At 38.2% G+C, this 24,973-nt stretch overlaps 3 protein-coding genes across 7 annotated transcripts; 2 read left to right on the forward strand and 1 right to left on the reverse strand.

Annotated features, from left to right (window-relative positions):
- Nucleotides 1-29: 29 nt before the first annotated feature.
- LOC111603483 (sodium/hydrogen exchanger 9B2) lies at nucleotides 30-22,980 on the reverse strand. Of its 5 annotated transcripts, none has more exons than XM_023321077.2 (11): nucleotides 22,701-22,980; nucleotides 22,299-22,601; nucleotides 12,927-13,251; nucleotides 6,779-7,066; nucleotides 5,707-5,889; nucleotides 5,457-5,632; nucleotides 5,282-5,388; nucleotides 2,955-3,143; nucleotides 2,736-2,879; nucleotides 2,545-2,646; nucleotides 31-751 (listed from the first exon to the last, which is right to left on the reverse strand). In XM_023321077.2, exons 1-11 carry the CDS (start codon nucleotides 22,714-22,716, stop codon nucleotides 494-496), a joined length of 2,091 nt encoding a protein of 696 aa, XP_023176845.2. In that variant the 5' UTR covers nucleotides 22,717-22,980; the 3' UTR covers nucleotides 31-493. The 5 variants fall into 5 exon arrangements, with proteins under 5 accessions (XP_030081663.1, XP_023176845.2, XP_023176843.2 ...); XM_023321075.2 differs by having other exon boundaries at nucleotides 22,299-22,616; XM_023321078.2 differs by lacking the exons at nucleotides 22,299-22,601; nucleotides 22,701-22,980 and adding an exon at nucleotides 16,845-16,941 and having other exon boundaries at nucleotides 32-751.
- LOC111603479 (odorant receptor 94a) lies at nucleotides 7,615-8,998 on the forward strand. The gene is made up of 3 exons (XM_030225806.1): nucleotides 7,615-8,392; nucleotides 8,445-8,811; nucleotides 8,877-8,998. The coding sequence occupies exons 1-3, from the start codon at nucleotides 7,653-7,655 to the stop codon at nucleotides 8,928-8,930; spliced, it is 1,161 nt and encodes a 386-aa protein (XP_030081666.1). The 5' UTR covers nucleotides 7,615-7,652; the 3' UTR covers nucleotides 8,931-8,998.
- Nucleotides 10,156-11,672, forward strand: LOC115483717 (odorant receptor 94b). Its single transcript, XM_030225805.1, has 3 exons — nucleotides 10,156-10,179; nucleotides 10,258-11,420; nucleotides 11,478-11,672. Exons 2-3 carry the CDS (start codon nucleotides 10,329-10,331, stop codon nucleotides 11,529-11,531), a joined length of 1,146 nt encoding a protein of 381 aa, XP_030081665.1. The 5' UTR covers nucleotides 10,156-10,179; nucleotides 10,258-10,328; the 3' UTR covers nucleotides 11,532-11,672.
- Nucleotides 22,981-24,973: the final 1,993 nt, after the last annotated feature.

The following is a 24,973-nucleotide window of genomic DNA, read 5'->3' on the forward strand; positions in this document are numbered from 1 at the left end:
AACAATGCTGACAGTGGTAAAGCCTTGAAATCCTTTTAAATTAATTACCCGGGCAATTATTAAAATCCAGTTCACAGATTAACACAAATCCCATCATAATTAGCAATTCAATGAAACCAATTAAATTTGAGAACGTTTTTTGGGTAAGTTTTTGTCTGCGATTGCCGTTGGCTTTAAGCTCTTCTGCTATTCTGGGCTTAGGGTTAAACTTCTGTTAATTTATGCAACTTTTGTAATGAGGTGAATTGAAAAATTTCACTTCAAATTTCAGTAGAGAAACAGGCCAAAGGAATAGAAAATTAACTCGTTTAATATATATAGAAGAAACATATAGAATATTAGCTAAAAATCTATGACAGCTGAGAAACTTTTACACTTACTGAGTCTATCCTGCACCCTAAGTTTAATTATTAAAATTAAATTTATATAAAACTATCTATGGATCGAGATGTTATTTTAGATATGTCACTAGAGAAATGTCCAGCTCGTTCGCTCAGAGTTTTGCGGAGTTCCTTGCATTGAGATTGTTTAGCGGACTTGGTTCTATGGCCGTCACAGGTGTCTCGGCTGTATCGACGGGATCGCCATGCTTGAGCCAGAAAGGCGCCAGACGCAGCATCAAAATGGCGCCCAGTGGCGCCGTGAATATTATAGCCAGCACCGAAATGATGAGCACATTATTCGGCAACGACATATCTATTGTGCCTTGGAACGAGCGAGCCAAATCCAAGGCGACTGGGCCCAAGGCAGCCTGCAAAGCAGAGAAAAAAAGAGGGCAAAATGTTAGACGCTGCGTATACGTAATATAATAGGAGTGCTTAGCCGTAGCCTAGCAAATCGCGCATATGAAAAGTTGTTTCATTTACAGAAAAGCTTACGTGGGCTCACCGCACATTAAGCAACATTTAAGTTGTCTCCCTCTCTCAGAGGTTTTTTATAAATGACATTCCCTAGTGCAACTGGGTAAACAGGGTATTATGTTGCCGTGCAAAAGTATGTAAAGGCCTTAACGTACTCTGAAAGTATATTCTTACTCAATAAGAGAAGTTCAGGCTTAACTTAACTTTTGAGACAATATGTATTTTCTGCTATTTCAGAAGCATTACAAAACCTTCTCTCTCTACTCTCTACTTTGATAACTCAACTTGATAACTCATAATCGCTCATTCTAAGTACCAAGCTCTTGGTATTTGGCATACACATACATTTGGCTGCTATGCTCATGGCCTAAAAATTTCATTGAGCTCGTACAACTAGAAGCAGAGTTCAATCAAACTGTTTTCCAAAGTGGAGTGCTCTGGGAAGCATAGCTAGCCTGAAAGCATACTCCCGCTTATATAAAATATTCAATAAGTCTGCAAAGATTCTGCTAGCAGCTCTGCACAGGCTAACGGGTATCTCCTAGTCGGGCACTGCCGCCTGTGTCGCTTAAGTCCACAATAAGAGGCATGTTAAAACCGCGCCGACAACAGCAGTTTGTTAGGTGAGCAAATGTAACATTTTCATTTCGGGCAACCGCAAAAAGGGAAGCGCAACATAAGCGCGTAAGCAAAGGCAATGCAAGGCAAACACACAGACAATGTGAACAAAATGTCCTTTTGCGGTTCAACTGCAGACAATTGTCAAGAGCTGCTGCTGCTGCTGCTGCTGCTGCTGCTGCTGCTGCTGCAACAACAACATGATCATGCGAAAATACGAATAACTTTGGGTTTTCGAGGAAAACAACATAACCCAAATAATGGCTGACCGAAAAAACCATGGGTACGGGTTATGTCCGGCACCGATGCCAAACTGAAACAATTCCGAGTGCTTGAGTCGGATGTGCCCGACTAGCAGATACGCTGGCTGCTGCAAGCAGCCCAGACACACTCACAAAAGATATAAGCAACACTTAGCTGCTTTTGTTCCGCTCTGAGCTCCCTACTGTGTAAAATAGTTTGATTGAACTCAGGTTCTAGTCATACGATCTTAATGAAATTTTCAGAGAATAATTATGGCAGGCAAATGTGCGTGTATACCAAATATCAAGACTCTAATACTTGAAATGCGTTCCATTTATTCATTGAAGGTGATAGATCGATAATATTTAGAATCTGTATATTCTTTACGAAATTGTACAGACCAAATTTGTTGTCTCTAGCTCTAATTTCCCTCCAGTAATACTTCAAAAACATTAATTTTTTTCTATATTATGCGAGCTACGTGAGATATTGGAAGAAAATAATTAAATTATGCGGCGTATGGCTTATAGGAATATATATTTGAAATTTCAAGTTTGTAGCTTTTGAAGTACTCGAGATTAATGCATTTATAGAGGCGGAAACAGAAAGACGTTAGGCCGCACAGAACTAGGTCAACGCAGTTCATCATATATAAATACTGCACATGTTAAACAATGCCTTCCTCTGCCTGTTAGCTAAGTGATAACACCAAGATACCTCATTCAAGCACTTGCCAAGCTCTACAGGGTATACACAAAAAGTTGCACTTTCACATTGGCTCTACGCCGCAACGTCATAGCTGTTGTTGGAAATGTTAACTTACTTGGACAGTTGCTTTGGGGAAACCGGAAATTGTAATGTAGGCACGCTCCCTGCTCGACAGATTTCCGCCATATGTAGATAAATATGCAAAAGCCAGGCGGAACTGTGGCAAGACAAAGCAGAGAGGAAAACAAGATTTTAAATTTTAATTTTAAAGTATTTCTGCAGAAGGAACAAGCCAAAGCCAATTACCAAGCTGCCCAGCACCACCAACAGCGCTCCATAGCCAATGACGCGACCTTCGAGCACAGCGAAATTGATTTCCTTGCCAATGAGTGCAAATGAGACGGGCTTCAGGAACTTCCACAGCAGATCCAGGCGCTTGGGCACACTCGCCTAGAAATTGATCAGAGTTTGCAATTAGAATTCACTTTTGGCATTTAACAACTGCAACACCGAGCTGAGCCTTACGATTTCATATGCCTGCAGCTGCTGTGGCGTCATTTTGAGCGCCTCCCGCTTCCAGCCAATGCCACCTATGCAGGCCAGCATCACACAGCCGAGAGCACCTGCCGAAGTATAGCCAATAATTCGACTGCCCATCACGGCTATGGTGCCGCCCAGCATCGTCAGAGCGAAGCGCAGTCCATTTGCATAAACCTAATAAGAAGAGGAAGGTAACAACATGAGTGCAAATCGAGTTGCCGAAATAACAGAGCCGGAAGGAACTTCCCCACATGAATGTTGGCTAAAAGATATATTTATATATTTCACTTCATTTCTTTTTATTATCACCTTCAGCAAGACATTAGCCATAACTTTCAGTTGAATGCCTTGCAGTTGGCTTAGCCATGCTTAACCAGTTGACGAGGGAACGATCCTAAGGACGAACACGTTTAGTTGAAATAAGCCGCTTGAGTAAAGCAAGTTATGCGCTCAGCATTAAGCATATTTCCATATGACTTCAGTTCCACTTGCCTGACAAAAAGACTTCTAACTGAGATCTGCCTTGACGATATATCGAGTTATGTAAGCAAATCATTTGCTAAATCTCTTTTTTCTCGACTTTTACAATCTTCACACGGAGAAACATGCTTTAGTAAGCAATGCAGAGACTATTCTTTATGGTTATTCTAAAACTAGATTAGCATTAGCTACCTTGTGTGTTGCTGTCTTATCAAGTCACACAGTCTAGGAATTTTAAGCAGCAGCTGCATTCTGACTCTCAGTTAGCTCAATACCTAATTGAATTATGTTCTTTAGAACTCTCTTCTCTTGTTTCCATATTGTCATAGATCGCATAATATAATGCCCTTTATAAAACGAAAGTAAAGCATAAACCAACTCGCTTCATTTTCTAAACAGTGTCTTAAATACCAAAAGTTGTAATTTCTAGTAAAAAAAATGGTTTATAGAACGTGTTGTCAGTAAACGAGACCACACCACCCACCCACACACATGCAGTGACAATAAATAGCAATAGCTATGAATGTATGCAGGAATCTTAAGAGCAGCAGCACACAGCATGACATTTTTGTACACTTTAGCAATTTTTGCGCTGTGGCAAGTGGAAATGTTGCAGAGGAAAACAAAAGTTATGAGTGGTCTATGTGCATGTGTGTGTGTGTGTGTGTGAGAGAGAGAGAGCGAGATGGTGGCATATGCATTTCCGTGCAAGTTCAAAAGGCAGTTCAGTGCCACCCATGGCGTTTGATTATGCGCACCATTAGCGGTGTAAGTTGCAGCAATGAGTTTTGCGGCTGCAACGGCAAAGGCAACGGCAGCTTCAGCTTCAGCTGCAGCTGCAGCTAGCGAGCACAGCGCAGCTGTGTCATAAGTTTCCAGGGATGTTGCCGGCAGTAACTGTCGTCGCAAATGTCGCCAGCTCCAGTGGCAGCGTCGACAACGCGTCGTCGCTTGGAATCTAAGTGTATTTTTATGCAAAATGCGCCCAAAATACACGCACACACACGCGGGCAAGCACATTTCTGTTATACATATCTGTTATACATATAAATATATATATGTGGAAGAAGAAGACACATGCGAGCGAGAGCGAGGAAGAACTTTCGAGCGCCACGTTTTATACCATTAAATGCTCTGATTGAGTGTGTAGAAGTGTTCACTGAACAGCGTGATGCAGTGAAAGTCAACTATGACTGCGAGGGTGGTCACAACAGTAGCAGGGCTGGCATGAGCAGAGTGAGGGTTAGCTACAGGCAGCTTGAGTTTGAAGCTGCAGCACTTTAGTATATGTTTAAACTCGCTCGAAACTGATGAATTCTAGTTGAAAGATTCTATTCCAGACTAACTCAGAGTTGAGTTAGATTTAAGTCTGGGAAAGTCTGCCAAAGGATACGCTTCAACTAGCATTAAAGTGGCTAAATATGGATATTGATTCTAATCGATAATTAGTAATCAGTTAAGTTATCTATATATGGTATATGGGAATACACAAATAAGAATTAAAGTCTCTAAGTTGACTGAGCTCGTCGTCATCATAATCAAGAAATTATGTACTTTATGTGGGGTGCCACACAAAACCCCGAATTCCCAGTGTTTAAAAATTCTAATTGATGTCTCAAGCAGATTTAACTGCCTCAAGCCATTTCAAAACTGAATTCAAGATAAAATGAGATCTCAACAAGGAATATATAGCATTTTTAGTAGCCCTCTCGTAATAGAAGTCTATGCGAAAATGCTTATCCAAAAGGCTGTCTGCCACCTCCGTTAAGCCATTCACTTTTCGAGCAGCCCTCGTGCAAATGCTGAAGCTTTTCAGTGCCTGCCATGCTTACCGCATTACGCGATGGCAAATAGTGTAGTAGCATGCCATATAGATAGCCAAAAACAAGTCCAATTCCAATGCCAATGGGTCCTTGCAATAGCTTTTGTGTCAGCGAGCCTGTAAGCAAGTAAGCATGTAAGTACTCTTTGCCAGAAGCAGACAGTTCATATTCGGCTGTCACGTACCTGTTGAGAATATCATGCTGATGACGACGCCAAACATGAAAATGGCCACGACATCATTGCACGTGGTCATTGCATAGATGAGAGTATGAATGCCGCTGTTCAGGCCCAGTCGATCCTCCTTCAGCTTCAGCATGACTGTGACAACCACATTGGGCGAGACAGCTGTGATGACCAGCCTAGAAGACAACCGTGCCACATAAATGCAGCTATAGATAGCTTCTTTAAGCAGCTGGCTTATTGATCTACTTACCCCAGAGCCGTGCCCCACAGCCAGGGCATGGATAGTGTGAAATGGGCCAGCACAGCTATTACGGCCACCTCAAAAATCGTTGGCAGCAGCGTCAGACGCAATATCATCAGCCATAAGCGCCGAAAGGCGCCAGCATCCAGCCCCAGGCCAGCCAACAGCATAATATTTATCAAAGCTAATTCTCTGCAATAAACGAGCATATAGAACACTGTACTACAAAGATTTGGCTGACAATGTGAGTAGATATGGAAATGGAAACGATTTGCGGCTGTAGATTATGCTTTTGTTGAAACTGTTATACATGTGTATAACAGAATATGAAAGCACTGAAAGCTAATGTCTTTATAATGCGATTTTATTGTTCACATTTGTAAAGCTTAAGTTGTAATGTAATGTGAGAGCTTATTCTATATCAAAACTGTTATACACATGTAGCACAGAAATAGGAAGTAAGGCTTAGCTTAATAACTTTTAGCTTAGGTCTTAATGACATTGATTTGTAAAGTGAAATATATTAGATTAAATTAAAGTTTAGTTCTTAAGGCCTCAAGAGTAGCAAAAGTGTTATACACATGTATAACAGAGTTCTAAAGGCATATTTAACATCTTTGTGTGCTGATGTTGTAATAAAAATGTGATTTTTAGTATTTGTTGAAATGATATTTAGCTACTTCTGAATAAGCTTTAGGCTTCAATTCAAATCTTAATTATTACTTCAAGGATGTTTTAAAGGTTTGAACTCATTTCGAGCTCACAGAAAGAATCTTATTACGATCTAAACTAAGACATGAATCTGATAATTAATTTTCAGATTAAAACACTTGGCGAAAAAAGCTTCCTATGCCCATTATTCAGTGAAAAACTTGATCCAGTCTTCCAGAATATATTTCCCAGTCGCACTCTGCACATGAAGTCTCTCAATATTGTATATAATTTTATGAGCCTTGGTATTCATTTTAGACACCTCAAACACAATTCGCTCAAATTGTAAAGAGATTTTGAGCTTTCAGCTTTCAGCAATTAATTTTTCATCCATTCATTGCGCACTATTATTAAGCTCTCGAACACTCACCTTAAAAACAGTTCGAAGCGTTCATAGCCCTCGAAGTTGGCAAAGCCCACATTAGTGTAGAGGACACCGAAGAAGAGCATGCCCAGCATGTCGGGCAGATGGATGAACGTCACCAAGATGCCAGCCAGATGGGCACCCACGAAGAGCAAGATAATGCGCATGATAACCGTATCGGGTGCCGCATAGTTCGGCAGCAATGCCAAGGCCAAGGTCCAAAGTCCCAGGAAAATCACAAGCAGCGCAACGTGTTCCGAGACAAGGCCCCAGTGCAATACTAAATGGCGCCACCTAGAAAAATAAACGACAGAGTCAGAGTTAGATGGAGCACAGCTAATGGCTTATATGAGTTATACTACATAAAGATACCCTGTAATATATTGAATCTCATTAAAAAAAGGTATACTTGTGCAGTAAGCAGCATAAGCCAAAATAAAGAACATGAATGTGTAACATTTATAGAAAAAACTGATTCTATATGGCCGAATTGAATTTATAGATTCTTCTTAAATCTCGAGTATTAGAAAAGCTAGATACTTGAAACTTGATATATAAATTATGGTATGCCATAAGCTATTTTATATAAATACTTTTCCTCGATATCTCATTCCAATTCTATAATATCGATATTATTTGGGAAAACTATATCTATTTATATAAAGCATTTCAGACTTGCAGGATATTTCATAGTCAGGTGCTCCCCTTACTTTTTGTATTCTAAGAATTTCTCTGCTTATCAACTGTGAACAGAGCTTGTCCTAGCTCCGCTTAAACGTCCTTTCGTGCTGTTTCCCGAATTTATAATCGACAAATTGCTTTTAATTATTTTGTTTTGTGGGTATAAAAAGCCGTTAACTCGGTTCCGGCTCAGGTAGAAATGAATGAGCAAACACAGCGCACACAGGCCATTAACTGGGTATTGAGGATAATGCGGCTTGGCGGACTCTGGCCTTGGTCGACGTCTAAGGATGAATGCCAATTGCTGGCATTGCTTAAAGGAAACTATCGCTATGTGCTGCACGTGCCCATCACGTTCACTTTCATTGGACTCATGTGGCTGGAGGCGTTTGTGTCCAACAACTTGGAACAGGCTGGCCAAGTGCTGTACATGTCTCTGACGGAAATCGCGCTAGTTGTGAAAATTTTAAATATCTGGCATCGGAGTGCAGCTGCCAGGCAGATAATGTTCCATATGAAACACTCCAGCGATTACGAGCTGCAATCGGAGCAGGAGCAGAGCTTGTGGCAACAGGAACAACGCCTCTTCAAATGGTATTTCTATTTGTTTCTGCTCACGAGTCTGGGCGTTGTCTACAGCAGCTGCATTGGCGTCTTGTTTCTGAACGACTACGAGTTACCCTTCGCCTACTTTGTGCCCTTCGAGTATCGCAATGAGCGCAGCTACTACTACGCCTATGGCTACAGCCTGATTGGAATGACTGTGACGAGTGTCTCGAACGTTTGCCTCGATGCTATTGGATGCTATTTTCTCTTTCACTTGTCGCTGCTGTATCGCCTGCTGGGCTTGCGAGTCCAGGGATTGGAGTACGTCAACAGTGAAACGAGATTCAAAGAGAAGTTGATTATCATTCTTAAGCTGCATAATCGCATACGCAGGTGCGTTTCTTAGAGAACCTCATGGCGTATACGTAATTTATGTTGCGTTCAGCTTAACCTTGCAGGTTCAGAACTTAGTGTCGCCTTACGTGCTCTCCCAGATTGTGCTGAGCGCCTTCATCATCTGCTTCAGCGGCTATCGCCTGCAACATGTAGGCATCCGCGCCAACCCGGGCCAGTTTATATCCATGCTGCAGTTCCTCAGTGTGATGGTGCTCGAAATATTTCTACCCTGCTATTTCGGCAACGAGGTCACAGTCTATGCCCATCAGCTGACCAGCGACGTCTACAACACCAACTGGCTGCAGTGCGACAATCGCAGCCGCCAGTTGCTCATCGCCTACATGGAGCATCTCAAGAAACCTGTCAAGATTCGTGCTGGCTATTTCTTCGAAGTTGGCTTACCCATTTTCGTTAAGGTTGGCTTGAAATACGTTTTTACTTTGGTATTCCCTATAGAAATTCATTCACACTTCTATTGCAGACCATGAACAATGCCTACAGCTTCTTTGCGCTGCTGCTCAATGCTTCTAAGTAAACTGAATTTATGTCGATTTAATCGTAATGTTAAAGTAAACTTGTTATAGAACTTCAGTTGAACTGTAAGCTAAGAATGTGCAATAAAAATAAACACTTTGTTACTTAAGCTTCATTGATTACTAGACAGGCAAAAGAAGGCGTGGCCACGCCCTAAAGTATATCGCATTGATCAGCCATAGTTTTATGACTGACTTCATATTTTTTAAAATATTTCAGAATTTGTGTCTTAAGCTTGAAAAAAAATTTGAAAAATATTTATGAATTTTAAAAAATAATTTCGTTGAGTATTTGCTCATAAATATTTTTTAATTTTTTTTAGAAAATTTTGAGCCTGTCTAAAAATTTATTTTCAATATTCCAAATATTTTCGAAAGGTAAGGAAAAAAAATTTAAGCTAATTAAAGTTTAAGTGCCGAATTAGTCTAAAGTGGAAAACAGAAAGTTCACAGAAGTCAATTTAGCTTTGTTGAGGTTTCGCTTAATTTCTAAAGTACAATTCAGATATAAGTATTAAGATCTATACTACTTTATATATAGAAAATAGCTTTGTTTGTAGTGCGGGATAGCTTCTAGTCGTGCAATCTCAACTAAAACACAATTTTGCCACTCCATGCCAAAGTACAAAAATCACATGTAAAATTCGCTTTATCTTTCTTCTAGACATTTGATCAAAAGAATTTAAAAGAATGATAAAAAAATCTTATATCTTTAGTTTAGTCTTTGAAATCTTATTTAAGTAAACAAATATCAGAACAATAAAATACTTAATAGAAAATAGTAAAGTATAGAAATTCTCACTAGGAACATTTTATGTGACACTCGCTTGCGCTTAGGTCGAGCGCTATGTTGTCAATGTCGGAGTTATTCGAATTATTTTTGGTAGATAGAAGTGAGAAATCGCGTGACTTGTTCAATAAACGATTAATAACAATTAAGGTTATTTAATATGTCAACGAGCTAATTATTGTAATTGGATTCTGGTTTTAAATACGTAAATATGAAGAGCAATTAGAAATGCGCGCAGGGCTGGCAGCTCTCGATGAACGGAACTAGTTCATTTTGAACAAATAATCACATTAAGCATTGCAATTAATGTGATTCGGATTCAATCTACAACAAGTATAACAGTTCAGCTAGGAACTAAACTAACCTCGTCGAAGTGACACTGACTGAAAGAGGGTTGACTTAGCGGGAGGAGGAGAAGGCGAGAGGGAGACAGACAGAGAGAGAGAGAGAGAGGTCTGACGGTATGGCATCTGAAGTTTTGAATATACTAATTGTATACGAGAGGCATTTATAAAATTTTCATGATATATGACCCAAAGCCCCGGAGTCTATAAAAGCAGCTAATTTCTAGCTGCAAACTAGGCATTGAGTGTTAAGAGTTTTAGGGCAAATGTCGGAAGCTATGGATCGCATAGTGGCAATACGAAAAGTAGCTGCAGTCAACCGTTGGTTGGGCATCTGGAAATGGCGAAATGAAGACAAAGACTGGCACATCATGAAGAGAATCTATCCATTTGTTCTACATCTACCGTTAACCTTCACCTACGCAGCGCTCATGTGGATCGAAGTATTCAGGTCTGAGGACGTGGCACAGGCTGGCAATGTTCTATATATGGCGCTGACCATATTGGTAATGCTCATCAAGATTCTGAACATTTGGTACAGACGCCAAGAGGCTGCTCAGTTTATAGATGAACTGGATCGTCATGAAATGTACAAACTACTGAGAAGCGATGAAATCGTGTTCTGGCAACGCGAACAAAAAACATTTCAACGCATCTTTTACACCTACATCGGAGGAACTTCTGTAGTTGGCTTGACGGGCTACTTGAGCGTGCTCTACCAGGACACATACGAGCTGCCCTTCAGCTACTATGTGCCCTTCGAGTGGCAAAATCCGCAGCGCTACTTCTACGCCTGGAGCTATAATGTTTTGGCAATGACATTGTCTTGCCTCTCCAACTGCCTGCTGGACACGATGGGCTGTTACTTCATGTTTCATATAGGGCTGCTCTACCGCCTCTTGAATCGACGCCTGCTGGCACTGCGGGAAACATCGGAGGTGAAGGCGATTCCAGAGCTGCGTCATATCTTTCAGCTGCACAGGCGCCTTCGCACTCTGACAAAGCAATGTGAGATCCTGGTCTCGCCCTATGTCGTCTCGCAGTTTGTGCTCAGCGCCTTAATCATTTGCTTCAGCTTCTATCGCCTGGTGCAAATGGGCAAATCGAATCCGGGCGTCTTCGCCACCACTCTCCAGTTTGTGGGCGTGATGATAGTGCAAATCTTTCTGCCCTGCTACTATGGCAACGAGTTGACCTTCTCGGCTCATCAGCTGACAAACAGCGTATTCAACACCAACTGGCTGGAGTACTCGGTGGCGACACGAAAGATCCTCAACTGCTATATGGAATTCCTAAAACGTCCTGTCAAACTGCGTGCGGGCATGTTCTTTGAAATAGGTCTGCCCATATTTATGAAGGTAAACCAGCCCAATATTTCATCTATTCATCTTAATTAATTATCTGTCTGTCTGCAGACCATCAATAATGCGTACAGCTTTCTGGCCTTGCTCATCAATTTGTCAAAGTAGACGCAGGGCCAACAGCTGCCCTCACACCCTAGTAGACTTTAATAATTGCCCCAAACTAGGCACATCAATGCTTTGCACATAAGCTTAACACCAAGCCCCAAAAAGGGAGCAGAAGAAGCAGAGGCCAAACCCAGACATTTGTGCGAAGCAACGGAAACACTTTTTGACAATATAGCAGACACTGGCAGTGCAACATAAAATAAACACAAAGCAAAATATGATGTCTAACAACAATCAGCAACAAGCTTAACAACAAGTAGGCGTGAACGCGCTGGGTATGCACGACTAGCAAATATCCTAACCGTACCGTATAGCTGCTGTGACTAGCGCGGTCAAGGCAGATGCTAGGGAAACCAGCACATAGACAAGTACACTCACACACACACACATACATACATATATGTATATATATATATATATATAGATACATACACACACTTCACTTTGGAAAATAGTTTGATTGAACTCTGGTTCTAGCTGCACGATCGGAATGAAACTTTCAGGGAATAAATTATACAGCTATATATATAGGTATAACAATACCAAGCTTCCGTTTATTTAACTGCATTACTTTCACAATTTACTAGATAAAATGAGGGCTAAGTAGCTGAAAATACAAATAATCCCAAGCTTAGATTCCTTGCAACAACCTGCTCACCAAATTTGGTTTCTCTAGCTTTTATGACCCTCAAGTCATGCTTAAGTAATCAAATTTTATGCATAAATTTTTCAAATAGATGAAGTAAAGACCAGACAATCGACGCTGCTTGTCATCAAGTACATACACTTCAGTAATACCCGTTAGACGCAGCCACAGCTGCTGCAGCCTGTTACATACATCATCACAAAAACAAAATGCCCTCTTCACACATTCAAACGACTGCAGGGCATATAAAGGATATGCGAAAAGCGCGTGCATTGCCAGTGTGCATGCATGTATGTGTATATATATGTAATCATATATATATATATATATATATATATATCTGTGTCTGCTTGTCTGTGCCGGAAGTGCATTCAAAAGAGTTAAGCAAAAGCGCATACAGACAGACAGACACACACACACACACACACACACACACACACACACACACACACACACACACACACACACACACACACACACACACACACACACACACACACACACACACACACACACACACACACACACACACACACACACACACACACACACACACACACACACACACACACACACACACACACACACACACACACACACACACACACACACACACACACACACACACACACACACACACACACACACACCCACACACACACACACACATAGAGAGCGACGCTCACGTTGTTGGGTCCATAAATGTGCTTAGGCCCCGCCCAGGCCCCAATGGAGCATTTTCCACTTACCACTTGGGTCCTTTGTAGTGCTCGCCGTGCGCTGAATAACCCCGGCCATTGGTGTCAGTGTCTGCTGCATTCGGCCGGCTATTGTTGTGTGTTGCATTTGGCGGTGGGTTTGTTAAATTTAATGATGTCGGCGTTAAAATTATTGTTGCTGCATTCTGCGGCTGCGACTCGCCTCCATCTCGGCCGCCGGCCGGCTCAGACGGCCCATTATTGTGGTCCTCGGAGAAATTGTGTATGTCTAATTTAGTGTGTGATGGCTGAGCCGGACAGCCAGCCGCACTCTTGTCGCATTGTATCATCTTGCTTGGCTGCTTGCCGCGCCTGACTGTAAGTAGCAGAAGCGGGCAAAAACATTTTGAATACTCAAATGTGTTGATCCCAGTGGGAGAGTTGTAAGTGGTAAGTGATAAGTTCGGCAGAGCCACAGAAGTTGACTGAAACAGGGTATGTTGTTTTCAGACAGCCTATAAGAATTTGAGACATATATACTTGAACGGAATCAAGCGCAGAGTCGCGTACAGTTAGTCTAGATATTGAATGAAAACTTATTTTCTGTTTCTATGAAATCCATGAAAAGATTTCTACATATACACATGTAAAGTTGATCACAATCAAGGGTAGAGCCAGGCTTAAGCCTGGAGTGGAACGGCAAGTGCTTCCATAAAATCGATTAAAATCGATAGCAAGCTTCTGTTTTCTCTGTTTTTGGCATATCTCCCAAATTTTATGAGCTAAAATCTAAATTTGGTTTCTCTTTTCAAATTGCCTCCATATGCAACCTAATATTGTTTAAGGATATAAAGGTATGCTATCGCATCTTCAAGTTATCGATAACTTTTTAAATGTATAATTCATACAAATCGATTATTTAAGTATACTTAATGCACATCTCAAACACACACACAAAATGGGTATAAATTCATATAAAGTATCTTAAGGCCTCTACTATCTTATACGCCTACTTCCTCGTCTATACCATTTGAGTAACTCCCGCACATACTCTAAAAATATCAGATTGCATCATAGACACATTCATACCCCATGTATTAAAGCCAAGCCGCTTGCAACAGCAGATCGACACGACTTACAGGGTATCTGCTAGTCAAGCACCCCCGACTAAAGCACTTTTACTTGTTTCTCCCATTGTTCTGTTGCTTTCCCGTTGTCTGTCTAACCTGGAACACAGCAAATTGGTTATAAGTGCCAGAATGTTGCATTTTGCATTCATCTGTTTAGCTCATGCATAAGTTAAGAGCGAAGCGCAGACGACAGCGACATCTGCAGCGTCTACTTTGCCCTGTATCACGTTTAAATTGTGAAATTCAGCAACGGCGCAGCGGAATACCTCAAGACGTTGCTGCGATGACAGCAAACTCTGAAGATTGCAACAGCGATTGACAGTCGCTGATTGCGCTCAACTGCGATAGCAGCTGCAGCTGCAGCAGCAAATGTGTACCTGGCCATAACAGGTAAGAGTGTTCTGGTCGAGTGTATCCGACTAGCAGTTACCCAGCAGAAAGCTGTTGTATGTATATATCATACTCATATTCATATTTATATTCATATTCATATTCATATTCATATTCATATTCATATTCATATTCATATTCATTCACATATTCATATTCATATTCATATTCATATTCATATTCATAGTCATAGTCATAGTCATAGTCATAGTCATAGTCATATTCATATTCATATTCATATTCATATTCATATTCATATTCATATTCATATTCATATTCATATTCATATTCATATTCATATTCATATTCATATTCATATTCATATTCATATTCATATTCATATTCATATTCATATTCATAGTCATAGTCATATTCATATTCATAGTCATAGTCATATTCATATTCATATTCATTCATATATTCACATTCATAGTCATATTCATATTCATATTCATTCACATATTCATATTCATATTCATATTCACATTCATAATTCATAATTCATATTCATTCACATATTCATATTCATATTCTAGTTCAATTAGATATAAGAAAGTCATTATGAATTTAGCCAAGTCTTAAGATTCACTTGCACAACATACCCCATTTAGCCACTTTCGAAAGAGGTATTCAAAGGTCTAGCCATAGTTGTCTAGGGCTGATTTGGGCTAAAGTGCTCCCATTGCTGCGTGACTGGCGATGTCAACATGGCGCTAAATTGGCATATTTCTTGTTGGCAACAAACTTCTTTTCAAGATGTCAGCTAATTAGGAATATTTCCAAAGCTCGCCTGCTTTTTCCATTTAAAAAAAATGGATAAAAGTTGATTAACTTAGGATGCGGTTCGCAGATAGCAATCACATTCGGTGTAATTAGCACTTAATTTGATTTTCTCGCTAACCGGTTTAACATTCGATCGTTTCCAATCATCGTATTTACATATATTTTGACAAAACAATCTGTTTGCGCGTTGTCACCGAGCAGCGGCGACATGTTAATTGATTGCAAATATATTTTGATGTCAATTCGGAGCGTTCTTTAACGTGGATCACGTGTCAATTATGGATTAACCTGTCACGCGACCAGCAAAAACTTCTTAATGATCGCCAAGGCTGTCAATCAGCATTCACAGTTTTCCAAATGCAAAACACACTTTGTTTAATGCCAGCAAATAAATGGCAATAGATCAATTAACTTGCTTCAAAGTGGAAATGAGATAACTGAGATCAGTTTCTCTGACTGATCTGTTGACGGAGGGAAAAAAGTAGTAGGAACTTTGAAAAGGGCATTGAATTAGACTTAACTACTGTAGCAATAATATTGTTAGAACTAAAGGCTGAAACTTAGGAAAGGCGAAATATATAAACTGCGATCATTTGATCAGATTTATCAGCTTATAGAAATTAGTAGTAGAACCAATAAATAAGTGAAATTTAATGAACCAAAATAGTATGAAATGAGTAGAAGCTGAGATCAGCTTCTCTTTCTATTACTCTTTTTGCATTAAAAAAAGGAGTAAGAAATTAATTTATTAAATGAGAGACATTAATGCAGTAAGATCTTTTTAAGAAGGCATTGACGAGGAAAATTTAATCTGATGGATCTGCTTTTTGATAGAAAAAAGTAGTAGACATTTTGGAAATCTGGAAAGAGTTCAAATATGAAATTGAGATGATGATGAAGAGGAATCAATATTTATTCCAGCGAATCAACTGCAAATGGCTGACCAAATTGGAATAGAAAAAGTAGGAAAATAGTAGTAGACAGAATTAATGAAATTCCTTGAATAAAGAAAGCATCACAACGAGTAGTATCGGCTTTAAAAGTATAGTATAGTTTAAAGATGAAAGCAACTAGCAATCAGTTATTATGCCTGATCAGATGAAACATAAAAATAGTAGTAGAAAAGTTGAATCTATTTCGAACGCGAGACAAGCGATGAAAACCTAATAAATTATGAATTTAAAATAAATTCGTTTATTTTAAGCAAAGAAGTAGTAAACACTCAAAAACCTATCAAAGTATTTGACAGCAAAATAGTAGTGAAAGCCTTGAGAAAGTGAAGCAACAGTTGCGATCCATTTTGTCACTTTAATGTCTTTAACCTATCTTTCTGTAATCCAAATATGAAAAGTTGTTAAAGCTATATTAAATAGCCTTTCAATGATTTCTCTACACTTTGCACAGCGTTGGCTTGTTTCACAATTCGGATGCTTCACATGATTGAACTGTTATACATATATATATATTTATATCTATATATATATAATATCTGTTCACATTACATAAAACTGTATTGAGAATACCCAGTTAATATTGGGTAATTATAAATACTGGGTTATTCTAGAATCTAGCTGCTTAGCTGGAACACTTAGCCACTGGAAAACACATTGCACTTAGATTAAGTCTAAAACATTTGCGTGAATCGAATAACTTTCTGTCGACCTACCGCACCGAGACGAAAAGATTAAATGAAATATACAAAATTGTATAAAAAAGTCTCACTAATCTCAGATAAGATGCGCAACAGTCGACGCGTCGCGACGTTCGGCTGACAAAAGCGGCAAAGCGAAGCAGAAACCCCAGAAGAACGTCTATAGATCTGGGAGAATCTTTGCGTTTCTCGTTTGTTTTTCCAATATCTTACGCTAATAAAAAACATAAACGAATGTCTCTCTCTCTCTCTTAAGGTTACTCTCACATATTCGCTCTTTTAATTTGTGAACAAAAAATAGAAAACAAAACAATTAATAAACAACAGCAAACAAAGTCGCTGCACGAGCGATGCTTAGATATATTAAATAAATATTAGATTATATATAAAAAAAATTAAAAACAATATCGCGGGAATAACAATTTTGTATACGCTGCGAAGCAGCTATAACCATTTTAGGTCATTTAAGATCAAACTTTGTTTATACAGCTATCAAATGAGTTCATAATATAAAAATCAAGTGAGGCTGCTCTAGTGGAGAGTGACCGACTATGATACACCCTGAGCACTGCAACACATTTGATCTATTTTCAGTTTTCTATTGAAAATACACATTTCACAGAGAAGATAAAATAATAAGTAGAGAAAGATAGAAAAATTATAGATATTTATTTAGATAATTGCATTTATTATTATCACTTTAGTTATACTTAAAAGTGATAATAATAAATTCATATATTGAAATAATATCTTATCTTTCTCTCAAATAGAACACAAAATAAATTATATATAGCTTGACAAGATGTTTGAAAATAATATTAGAGAATCTTAAATATGAAAATAAACAAAATATTTATTTGTTTACATTATTAATTTATATAATAATATTAATTTATACAGGCCTTCGACTTAGAGGCTAAGTGTGCTTCATAATGATTGAAGCGAAAAGTCAGTTATTAGTGATACTAGGTAGATCTTACTGCTTTATGAAGAGAATCCTTTTTAGTTATGAGTGTATTTTATTTAAATTATTATATGAACAAATAAATTTATATACGACTACAAAATACATGTCAGAGCTTCGGTAGTATTGTCAAGCTTTGATCATTGATCACTTGATCACTTATAAATCTACCTAAAGAGAAAAAATCTAGATCTATTTAAAGTGAAGTTCTTTGAAATTCACATTAAGTTGAATAAGTTTAAATGGATATCTGGAGTAGATCAGCAGCTAAACTCAATGATCGCTTGGCAAATCTGATAGAAAAGTAGATTTCGAAAGTATTTAAAGTGTATTCATCAGTATATTCATTGATGATTCTGCCTTTCAGACTATTGAATATTTCACACAAATCTAAGCTTCGATTACCAAGCTACCAAAATATTTGGGTAATTTGCATATCTAAAATATAATTATATAGAAAATATCTTTGAAGCTTCAGGTCTGCAGTAGTCAAACCGCGAAACGCTTAAAGCCAATATACTTCAGTCGCCCTGCTGAGCGAGTATCATACTAATAATTAATGTGAGTCACAGGCTCGAATCGGTAATTAGTTAAGAGACTGTCGCTTCGCACCCAGTGAACCACAAACAGTTCGCAAATTGTGTTTGCTGGACGTTTGCTTATCAATTAATTAGCCATAATCAAGAGCAAATATTGATCACATCTAGCTTGGCCTGAACTTGCTCTCCGGCTCTCTAGGCGCGTGTGTGTGTGTGGGGGCTCATGAAATATTTACAAATTCAATGCGAATTCAACGTTTGAAGTGCAACAAATATTTAACATTGCTTAATTAATTTTAAATGCTTCCACTGTTCGCGCTTGGTTAGTTTCGCTCAGCAACTCCGTTCAACATTTATGAATAATGTGAGGCGTTTCCAAGTTTTGCGGTAGAGCCATTTTCTCACTTTTTAAATACGTTGAACACATTACCAAATTGGTGAATGGGGTATATGGGTTTTGAGGGGTAAGTAACAGCTGAAAATAAGCGTGGGAGGGGTTTTGAAGTATATATACATATATATATATATATATATATATATATATATACTGAGGCGATGAAGCTACGTTTGTATTTCTCTCTGTTGATCTCGAGAACTACCAAAGGTAGTTCTATGCTATACACATTATAAGCTTATTATTTTTCTTCGATATCTGAACCCATTTCCCGCCCCAAACAGCATTATCAGAGTTCCTTCATGCAGGTGGAACTCATAGACTTTTTTCCACGCTTCTCTATCTTTACACATTCACTCCATTGTGATCTCTACTTTGACTTGAACTAAACTCTAATACTAATAAGACAGGATCATTGCCACATTACATCCCCTTCAAATGGCCGGGTATCTGCTAGTCGTGCACTCCCCAACAGTGCACTATTACTTGCCTTTTTTCATACTGACGCCCAGCTTTTCTGTTGCTTGAAATTTGAACATAAATTGCACAAGGTGTCACCTGAAGATAGCAAGGAGTGTGTACACCTGGCTGCATGAAGCAGGTGAGACGGCAAATTCAGTTTGTGGCCTGCAATTGCGATATTTCACAGAGCAAAAAAAGATTTTTATGAACTTTCGGGGGTTTTGCAAGTTGCCAAAAGTCATTAAGGTTCTCTCCCACTCTATCCCTGTGGCAGCAACTTTAAAGATATACGCTCTTATGTTACACATTTTTTGCACACCTACCTAGACTCTGATTATTACTTTTGATGTCCATTTGGTCAGCGTTTACCTGTGCTGCACCTTCGTTTTTTTCTTTGCTGCTGCCATTTTAACTTTCTTCATTTTCCACAACTCTAAAGTGGCAATGAATGAAATATTTTCGTAAAGTTTCTTAGATGAAGAAAATTTTTTGATTTCAATTATTACAAAACTTTATTCATAAACAACCAAATGAACTGAGCGAAGTTCTAGTTACAAAAACTAGATCTTTTTGCTATATGTTACACATAAAAGAAGCACTGAGCACTTTATCTGAACCCAAGCATATTGGATATGTATGAGAGGCTCAAGCAAACTGCTTTATAAGAATACAAGTCTACCTTATGAGCAAGATTCCCTAAGCTTTCTATATATATATATATATATATATATATATATATATATATATATATATATATATATATCTTTAAAAATCCTACAATAATAAATTTAAAAAAATTCAAAGAAAACTTTGAAATTGTTTTTAAAGTCGAAAATATTGAAAAGGAAGCGAGGGTTGGGAGCACACGACTAGCAGATGCCCTGAAATTGGTTTCATTTTCCACAACATCAGACAGCGACTATATCGAAATATATCGATATTAAGCAAATGGAATGAAAACTCGGAAAAAAGATATAATTTTCTACTTAATACGATATGCAAGAACATATATTTATAATGCCAAGTCTCTAGCTTTTGTAGTTCCTGAGATCGAGAGATATGGCTAGATTGACTCAACTCGTTTTCCAGCTCAGAAACATAGCTATTGAAGAGCACATAGCACACCTGCTACTGCATGTTGCATGCCTCATCTTACACCTCTTTCATTCATTCTCAATGCTTACAGGGTATATGTAAACGTTAATGCTGGCACACACTCACACAATGAGCCCGTTTGCCCTCTTAATCGAGACACAACTCATATTGCTTTGAAGCAGATGAAGTCAAAAGCCACTGCTGGGGCAGGGGCGGGCTAGGAACTGTGCCCCAGTCAGAGCAAACGAGTCAAAGTGAAACGAACTGTTGTGTACACAAGGATATTTGTGTGTCAAGTGAAATGAAGCGGGCATCTGGGTGCTGGAACAGTTACCTATTCAATGGGCAGGCCAAGCGTTTCCGCTGATATAGTTACTATAACTATTTGTTATGCGTATGCATGTGAGCATGCAAACATGCCAACATCTGTATGGGTGTGTATGGCTGTGTGTGTGTGTGCAGTTGCATTTACTGCATGCGCATGCAAACGCATGTACATAAATGCAAATACATCTGCGAATGAATGACGCGCTGAGATGCTGAGTTTCATTTATCAACGGTTTGACTACGTGAAGGAAAGTAAATCGTTTTTTATACTCGTTCGTGTGGGTGAAGAAGCGGTATATTGGCTTTGAGCCTGGTGGGAGCTATTCTTAGTTGAAAATGGAAATTTGTAGGAGTGCGTAAATCATATTATATTTTATGATCAATTGCAGCTAGATGCTTGATATAAGGATTAGTGTATCATAGGAATAACAAGTTTAATCAGTTAACAAATCAATGTTATCATATAGAAACATTTAATCTGACAGTTGAATTACTAAGCAGATCTATATATGCTAGAGATGCATTTCCAGTGATATACCCTCAAATAGAATCATCTAGTCTGGTTGGTGAATAACTGGGTATCTCTTCTATGGATTGTCTTATGTGTTGAGATCTGTATAAGAAATTAATATATCTTTCAAAAAAGCTCTTCTCTAAAGATCAAATTGAAATATATAGTTATATAGCGCATATTTTGCACAGCTTCTCAACATATTAGCGAGACTCATGAAGTTTTGTGCTTGAATCAATCTCGGCTTTCTCTACAGATGAACCTAGAAACATAAAGTTCACTCATGCCATGCACAAGTATGCAGCAGTCAGGTGCAAACTCGTCGGCCAATTTCGCACCTGTTCATGGCGCTGCTTTAAATACATACGAAAAATTGTCTCGCAAGCTAAAAAGTATGCAACGAAGTTGAAATCTTTCATTTCGTAGCCAAAAGTTTTCGCTACGTGCACTAAAAATGTTGTTTCAACGCTTTCAGTTGACCCGAACCGCGTTCTGTGCGCTATTTCAAATGTGAACTCTGCTGAAATTATGCGAAAATTATGAAAGCAAAAGAAACAATCGAGGAAAAACAAATGTAAATGCAATCTAACAATAATAATAATAGTTACTTTCCACAAATGCACAGCTGTAACAGCCAAATAGGAGCAAAAGTTTCTCTGTAACCAGAGGCAAGTGCCACCATAGGGCATACCTGACTAGAAAATACCCAACACATTCGATAAAAAGTAACTTTACTATGTTTTATGTCGCGAAGCCAAATGTGCATAAAAATTAGAGTTCCTTTGCACTTTTCTTAATCTGGCTATGATATCATGCTTGCTGGTAATTATCTTTGGAAATTTAAAATTCTAGGAAAAAGTCATTCGACAAGAGGTGAACAAAATGGAATATATATTTATATATATTTTTTAGAATCTTAAATTTCCTATATAAAATAAAGTTTTTCGAACTTTCATTGGAATTAGAGAAGGTATCTAAAAAAAAGGAACACTCATCTTAATTGTATATCTTCCTTTACTCTATATACCAAATTTGATAGCTCTAGCGCCTAAAGTATTCGAGATATAACCAATTACATGTAATCCCAATTCGATTTAAAACGATTTTATGAAAATTTAATTATATATCATTGACTTTGAACTAACCTAATCATCATATCAACGGGTAGTTAACTCACCTGTTGCACAGTCACCCGAAATGTTTCTCTTGGTCATGTACGATCGAGGTGGAGCCTGCGGTCGCTTTTGGGCATTATCTTCTAGGCCAGCCAGGGCTCCGTCGAGCAAATGTTGAGTTTCTGGCTCCAGATCACTTAGGATGTGCTGTGTGACAGTCTCGCTGGCACGGCGCAACATCTGCACAGGTGTCGAATTGGATTCGTGATCTCGTGATATCTTGGGCTTGTTTGTCTCATCTCCATAATTGCTGCGAAAGCTTTGCAGTTCTGGTCCATCACTGTTCGCCACAATATCATTAACATCTAAATTTATCACCACTTTGTGTACAAATTAAAGATTATAAATTTGAATGCGAAATGCCTAAGTCTAATTTAATAGCACCTTCTAAAAAGTTCACTCACCACTTTCGCTGTCCATTTTGGTCTTTTTCGTCAAATCAAAGAGCACGAAATTTATGCGTACTCTTTCACACTCACGCAATTGAATGACTGATTGAATAACTCACACGAAAAAGAGAACTAACGAACGTAACAAACGCCAAGCAAAAGAGAGCAGAAATGAACAAAACACCGTTATCGGCGCACTTTTAATGCTTACTGTCTATGGCGGCCGCAAAGTCGGCTATGTCCGATTAATTTTGGCAAAACGGATTTTTATTATTTTATTACACATTCAACAACCGCTAATGTTTGTCAGCAAATAAATTTCAAAGTTAAAGCAAACAAATATCAATGAACATACACACTGAACGCGGAACAGACCTGCCGACAACGCTTATCGACAAAAACTATTTGCTAAATACATACATACACATACGGTCAAGACAATCGAAGAGTAGAGAAATATAAAGAACGCAGTCTTATGATTAACTATAGCATACCCTGTAAATAGCTTACATTGTAGTTATACGCTTAAATACTTTTATAAAAATGAGAAGCCCCGGTCAATGGCCATATCAAATGTATTTAACAAATATATTTACTATTTGTACATGTTTATATATATACATAATTGAAAAAAATTATTGTTCACAAATTTTTTTATGTTCGTGTACCCTTCAGTGACTTTAATCAAAGGGTATACCACAAGAGAGACAAAAAGAGCAAGAGAACTAACAGTTGTTATTGAACAAGTTGAACATGTGTATGTATATATGTAGGTAGGTTGAACTGAATGTAATGCATCATTTTTTGCTATTGATATTAACAGTGTTTCTGCTGCCCCTTGGTATTTATGTACGACCAAGGCATATCAATCGGTGATCAGACTTTACTTTTATAATAGGCAAACATTTATAGCTACAAAATTGTTTATAGAATATTAAACCAAATTGCTTGCAAATGCCTCCTCATTGAAAAACGACGTAGTAACTCCTCTTCCCAATAAGTGAACTTTGTATATTTCGCGTTTGCACAGACAAAGCATATAAATACAATTGTACATACATATATGCATGTATGTATCGATGTGAACTAAGCACATTGTAGATTCTATGAGTACGATTGAAGTAAAGAGCGCGCCTTTGATCCAGTTGTGTATTCAGCTGAAAGCGACTTAACCAAGTAACGTACAATGTGAGTGGATTGAGCACAAGAGTGTTAAAAGTAACGCGTTATTTGTTGTGTTTATGTTCATGAGAATGCCAGCTGAATCAGTCTGGACTCGCATCTCCTGCTGATCAGTCGTGTTTGGTGAACATGAATAAAACATGGCGCACATTTACTTGAAATGCAGACAGAGTGAAAGAGTTAGCGTCGCTGCATATACATAATTGTGCATACATATATATAATCAAAGAGCAACTCTCATCATTTTATTCAGCCACTCAACACAAATATTTGAATAATTCTAATTTACAAGCATGCATATAGACTCTAGTTTTTTCTTCTTATTATATTTGAACTTTTTATGTGTATTTTGAAACACATATAAAAATATGACTGAATAATTGACTGAAATGTATTTCTGATGAAATTTTTTGCTCGCCTTTGAGTATACGCAATATTTTGTCAAGCAGCGGCAGCAATTTATTCAAATGGAACTGCGCTGCGCGTTTCCCAACTACAGTAGCCATACCGCATACACACGCATACATATATGTAGATACAAGTGAGTATGTGTGTATGCATTCAGCTGTAATACATATGCATGTATATGTGTATGTGCATAGCAGAAACATTAATTTGCGTGCAAGTCAATTATCAGCAGCAGCAGCAGCAGCAGCAGTCTACGTGTTGTTGTTGTCGCTGTTGTGGTAGTTGTTGCTGTTGTTGCTTTTATGCAAATATGAAGGCATGAAAAAAATGAAGAGAATAAAAAAATAACGGCACCACGCATAAAGGAGAGCCGGAGCACAGTGCAGGGTGGGCAGCTGAGCACAGCACAGGCAAGCATATTTTTATATGTATGCGTGTATCTGTGTATGTGTATATTTGTATCTAAATGCTTTTATTAATTAAAAATTCAGCTGACTTAACACATTTAAAATTGTGCTTTCACATATTTGAAATAATACGCAAAAATAAAAAAGAATGCGTATGTATGTGTGTGTAAATATAATTTGCAAAGCATACAATTTGTTAAAAAACATTTTCTTTAAATACAAATCAGTTTATAACGGCTAAAATGATGGGCTGCTGGGCACATAAAATAATTCCTAAAAATTGAAAAAATA

Source organism: Drosophila hydei, unplaced genomic scaffold, assembly GCF_003285905.1.
Source record: "Drosophila hydei strain 15085-1641.00,03,60 unplaced genomic scaffold, DhydRS2 tig00008144-arrow-arrow-pilon, whole genome shotgun sequence".
Taxonomy (NCBI): Eukaryota; Metazoa; Arthropoda; class Insecta; order Diptera; family Drosophilidae; genus Drosophila; species Drosophila hydei.

What these genes read in the sequence shown, in the direction of transcription:
- LOC111603479 (XM_030225806.1), top strand. Translation starts at nt 7,653, where the DNA reads ATGAATGAGCAAACACAGCGCACACAGGCCATTAACTGGGTATTGAGG. An exon ending in CTGCATAATCGCATACGCAG is followed by an intron (nt 8,393 to 8,444) that starts GTGCGTTTCTTA and finishes TGTTGCGTTCAG; the next exon opens with CTTAACCTTGCAGGTTCAGA. An exon ending in GCTTACCCATTTTCGTTAAG is followed by an intron (nt 8,812 to 8,876) that starts GTTGGCTTGAAA and finishes CTTCTATTGCAG; the next exon opens with ACCATGAACAATGCCTACAG.
- LOC115483717 (XM_030225805.1), top strand. Translation starts at nt 10,329, where the DNA reads ATGTCGGAAGCTATGGATCGCATAGTGGCAATACGAAAAGTAGCTGCA. An exon ending in GTCTGCCCATATTTATGAAG is followed by an intron (nt 11,421 to 11,477) that starts GTAAACCAGCCC and finishes GTCTGTCTGCAG; the next exon opens with ACCATCAATAATGCGTACAG.
- LOC111603483 (XM_023321075.2), bottom strand. An exon ending in ATTTGCCATCGCGTAATGCG is followed by an intron (nt 3,144 to 5,281) that starts GTAAGCATGGCA and finishes TCTTCTTATTAG; the next exon opens with GTTTATGCAAATGGACTGCG. An exon ending in TCCCCAAAGCAACTGTCCAA is followed by an intron (nt 752 to 2,544) that starts GTAAGTTAACAT and finishes TCTGCTTTGCAG; the next exon opens with GCTGCCTTGGGCCCAGTCGC.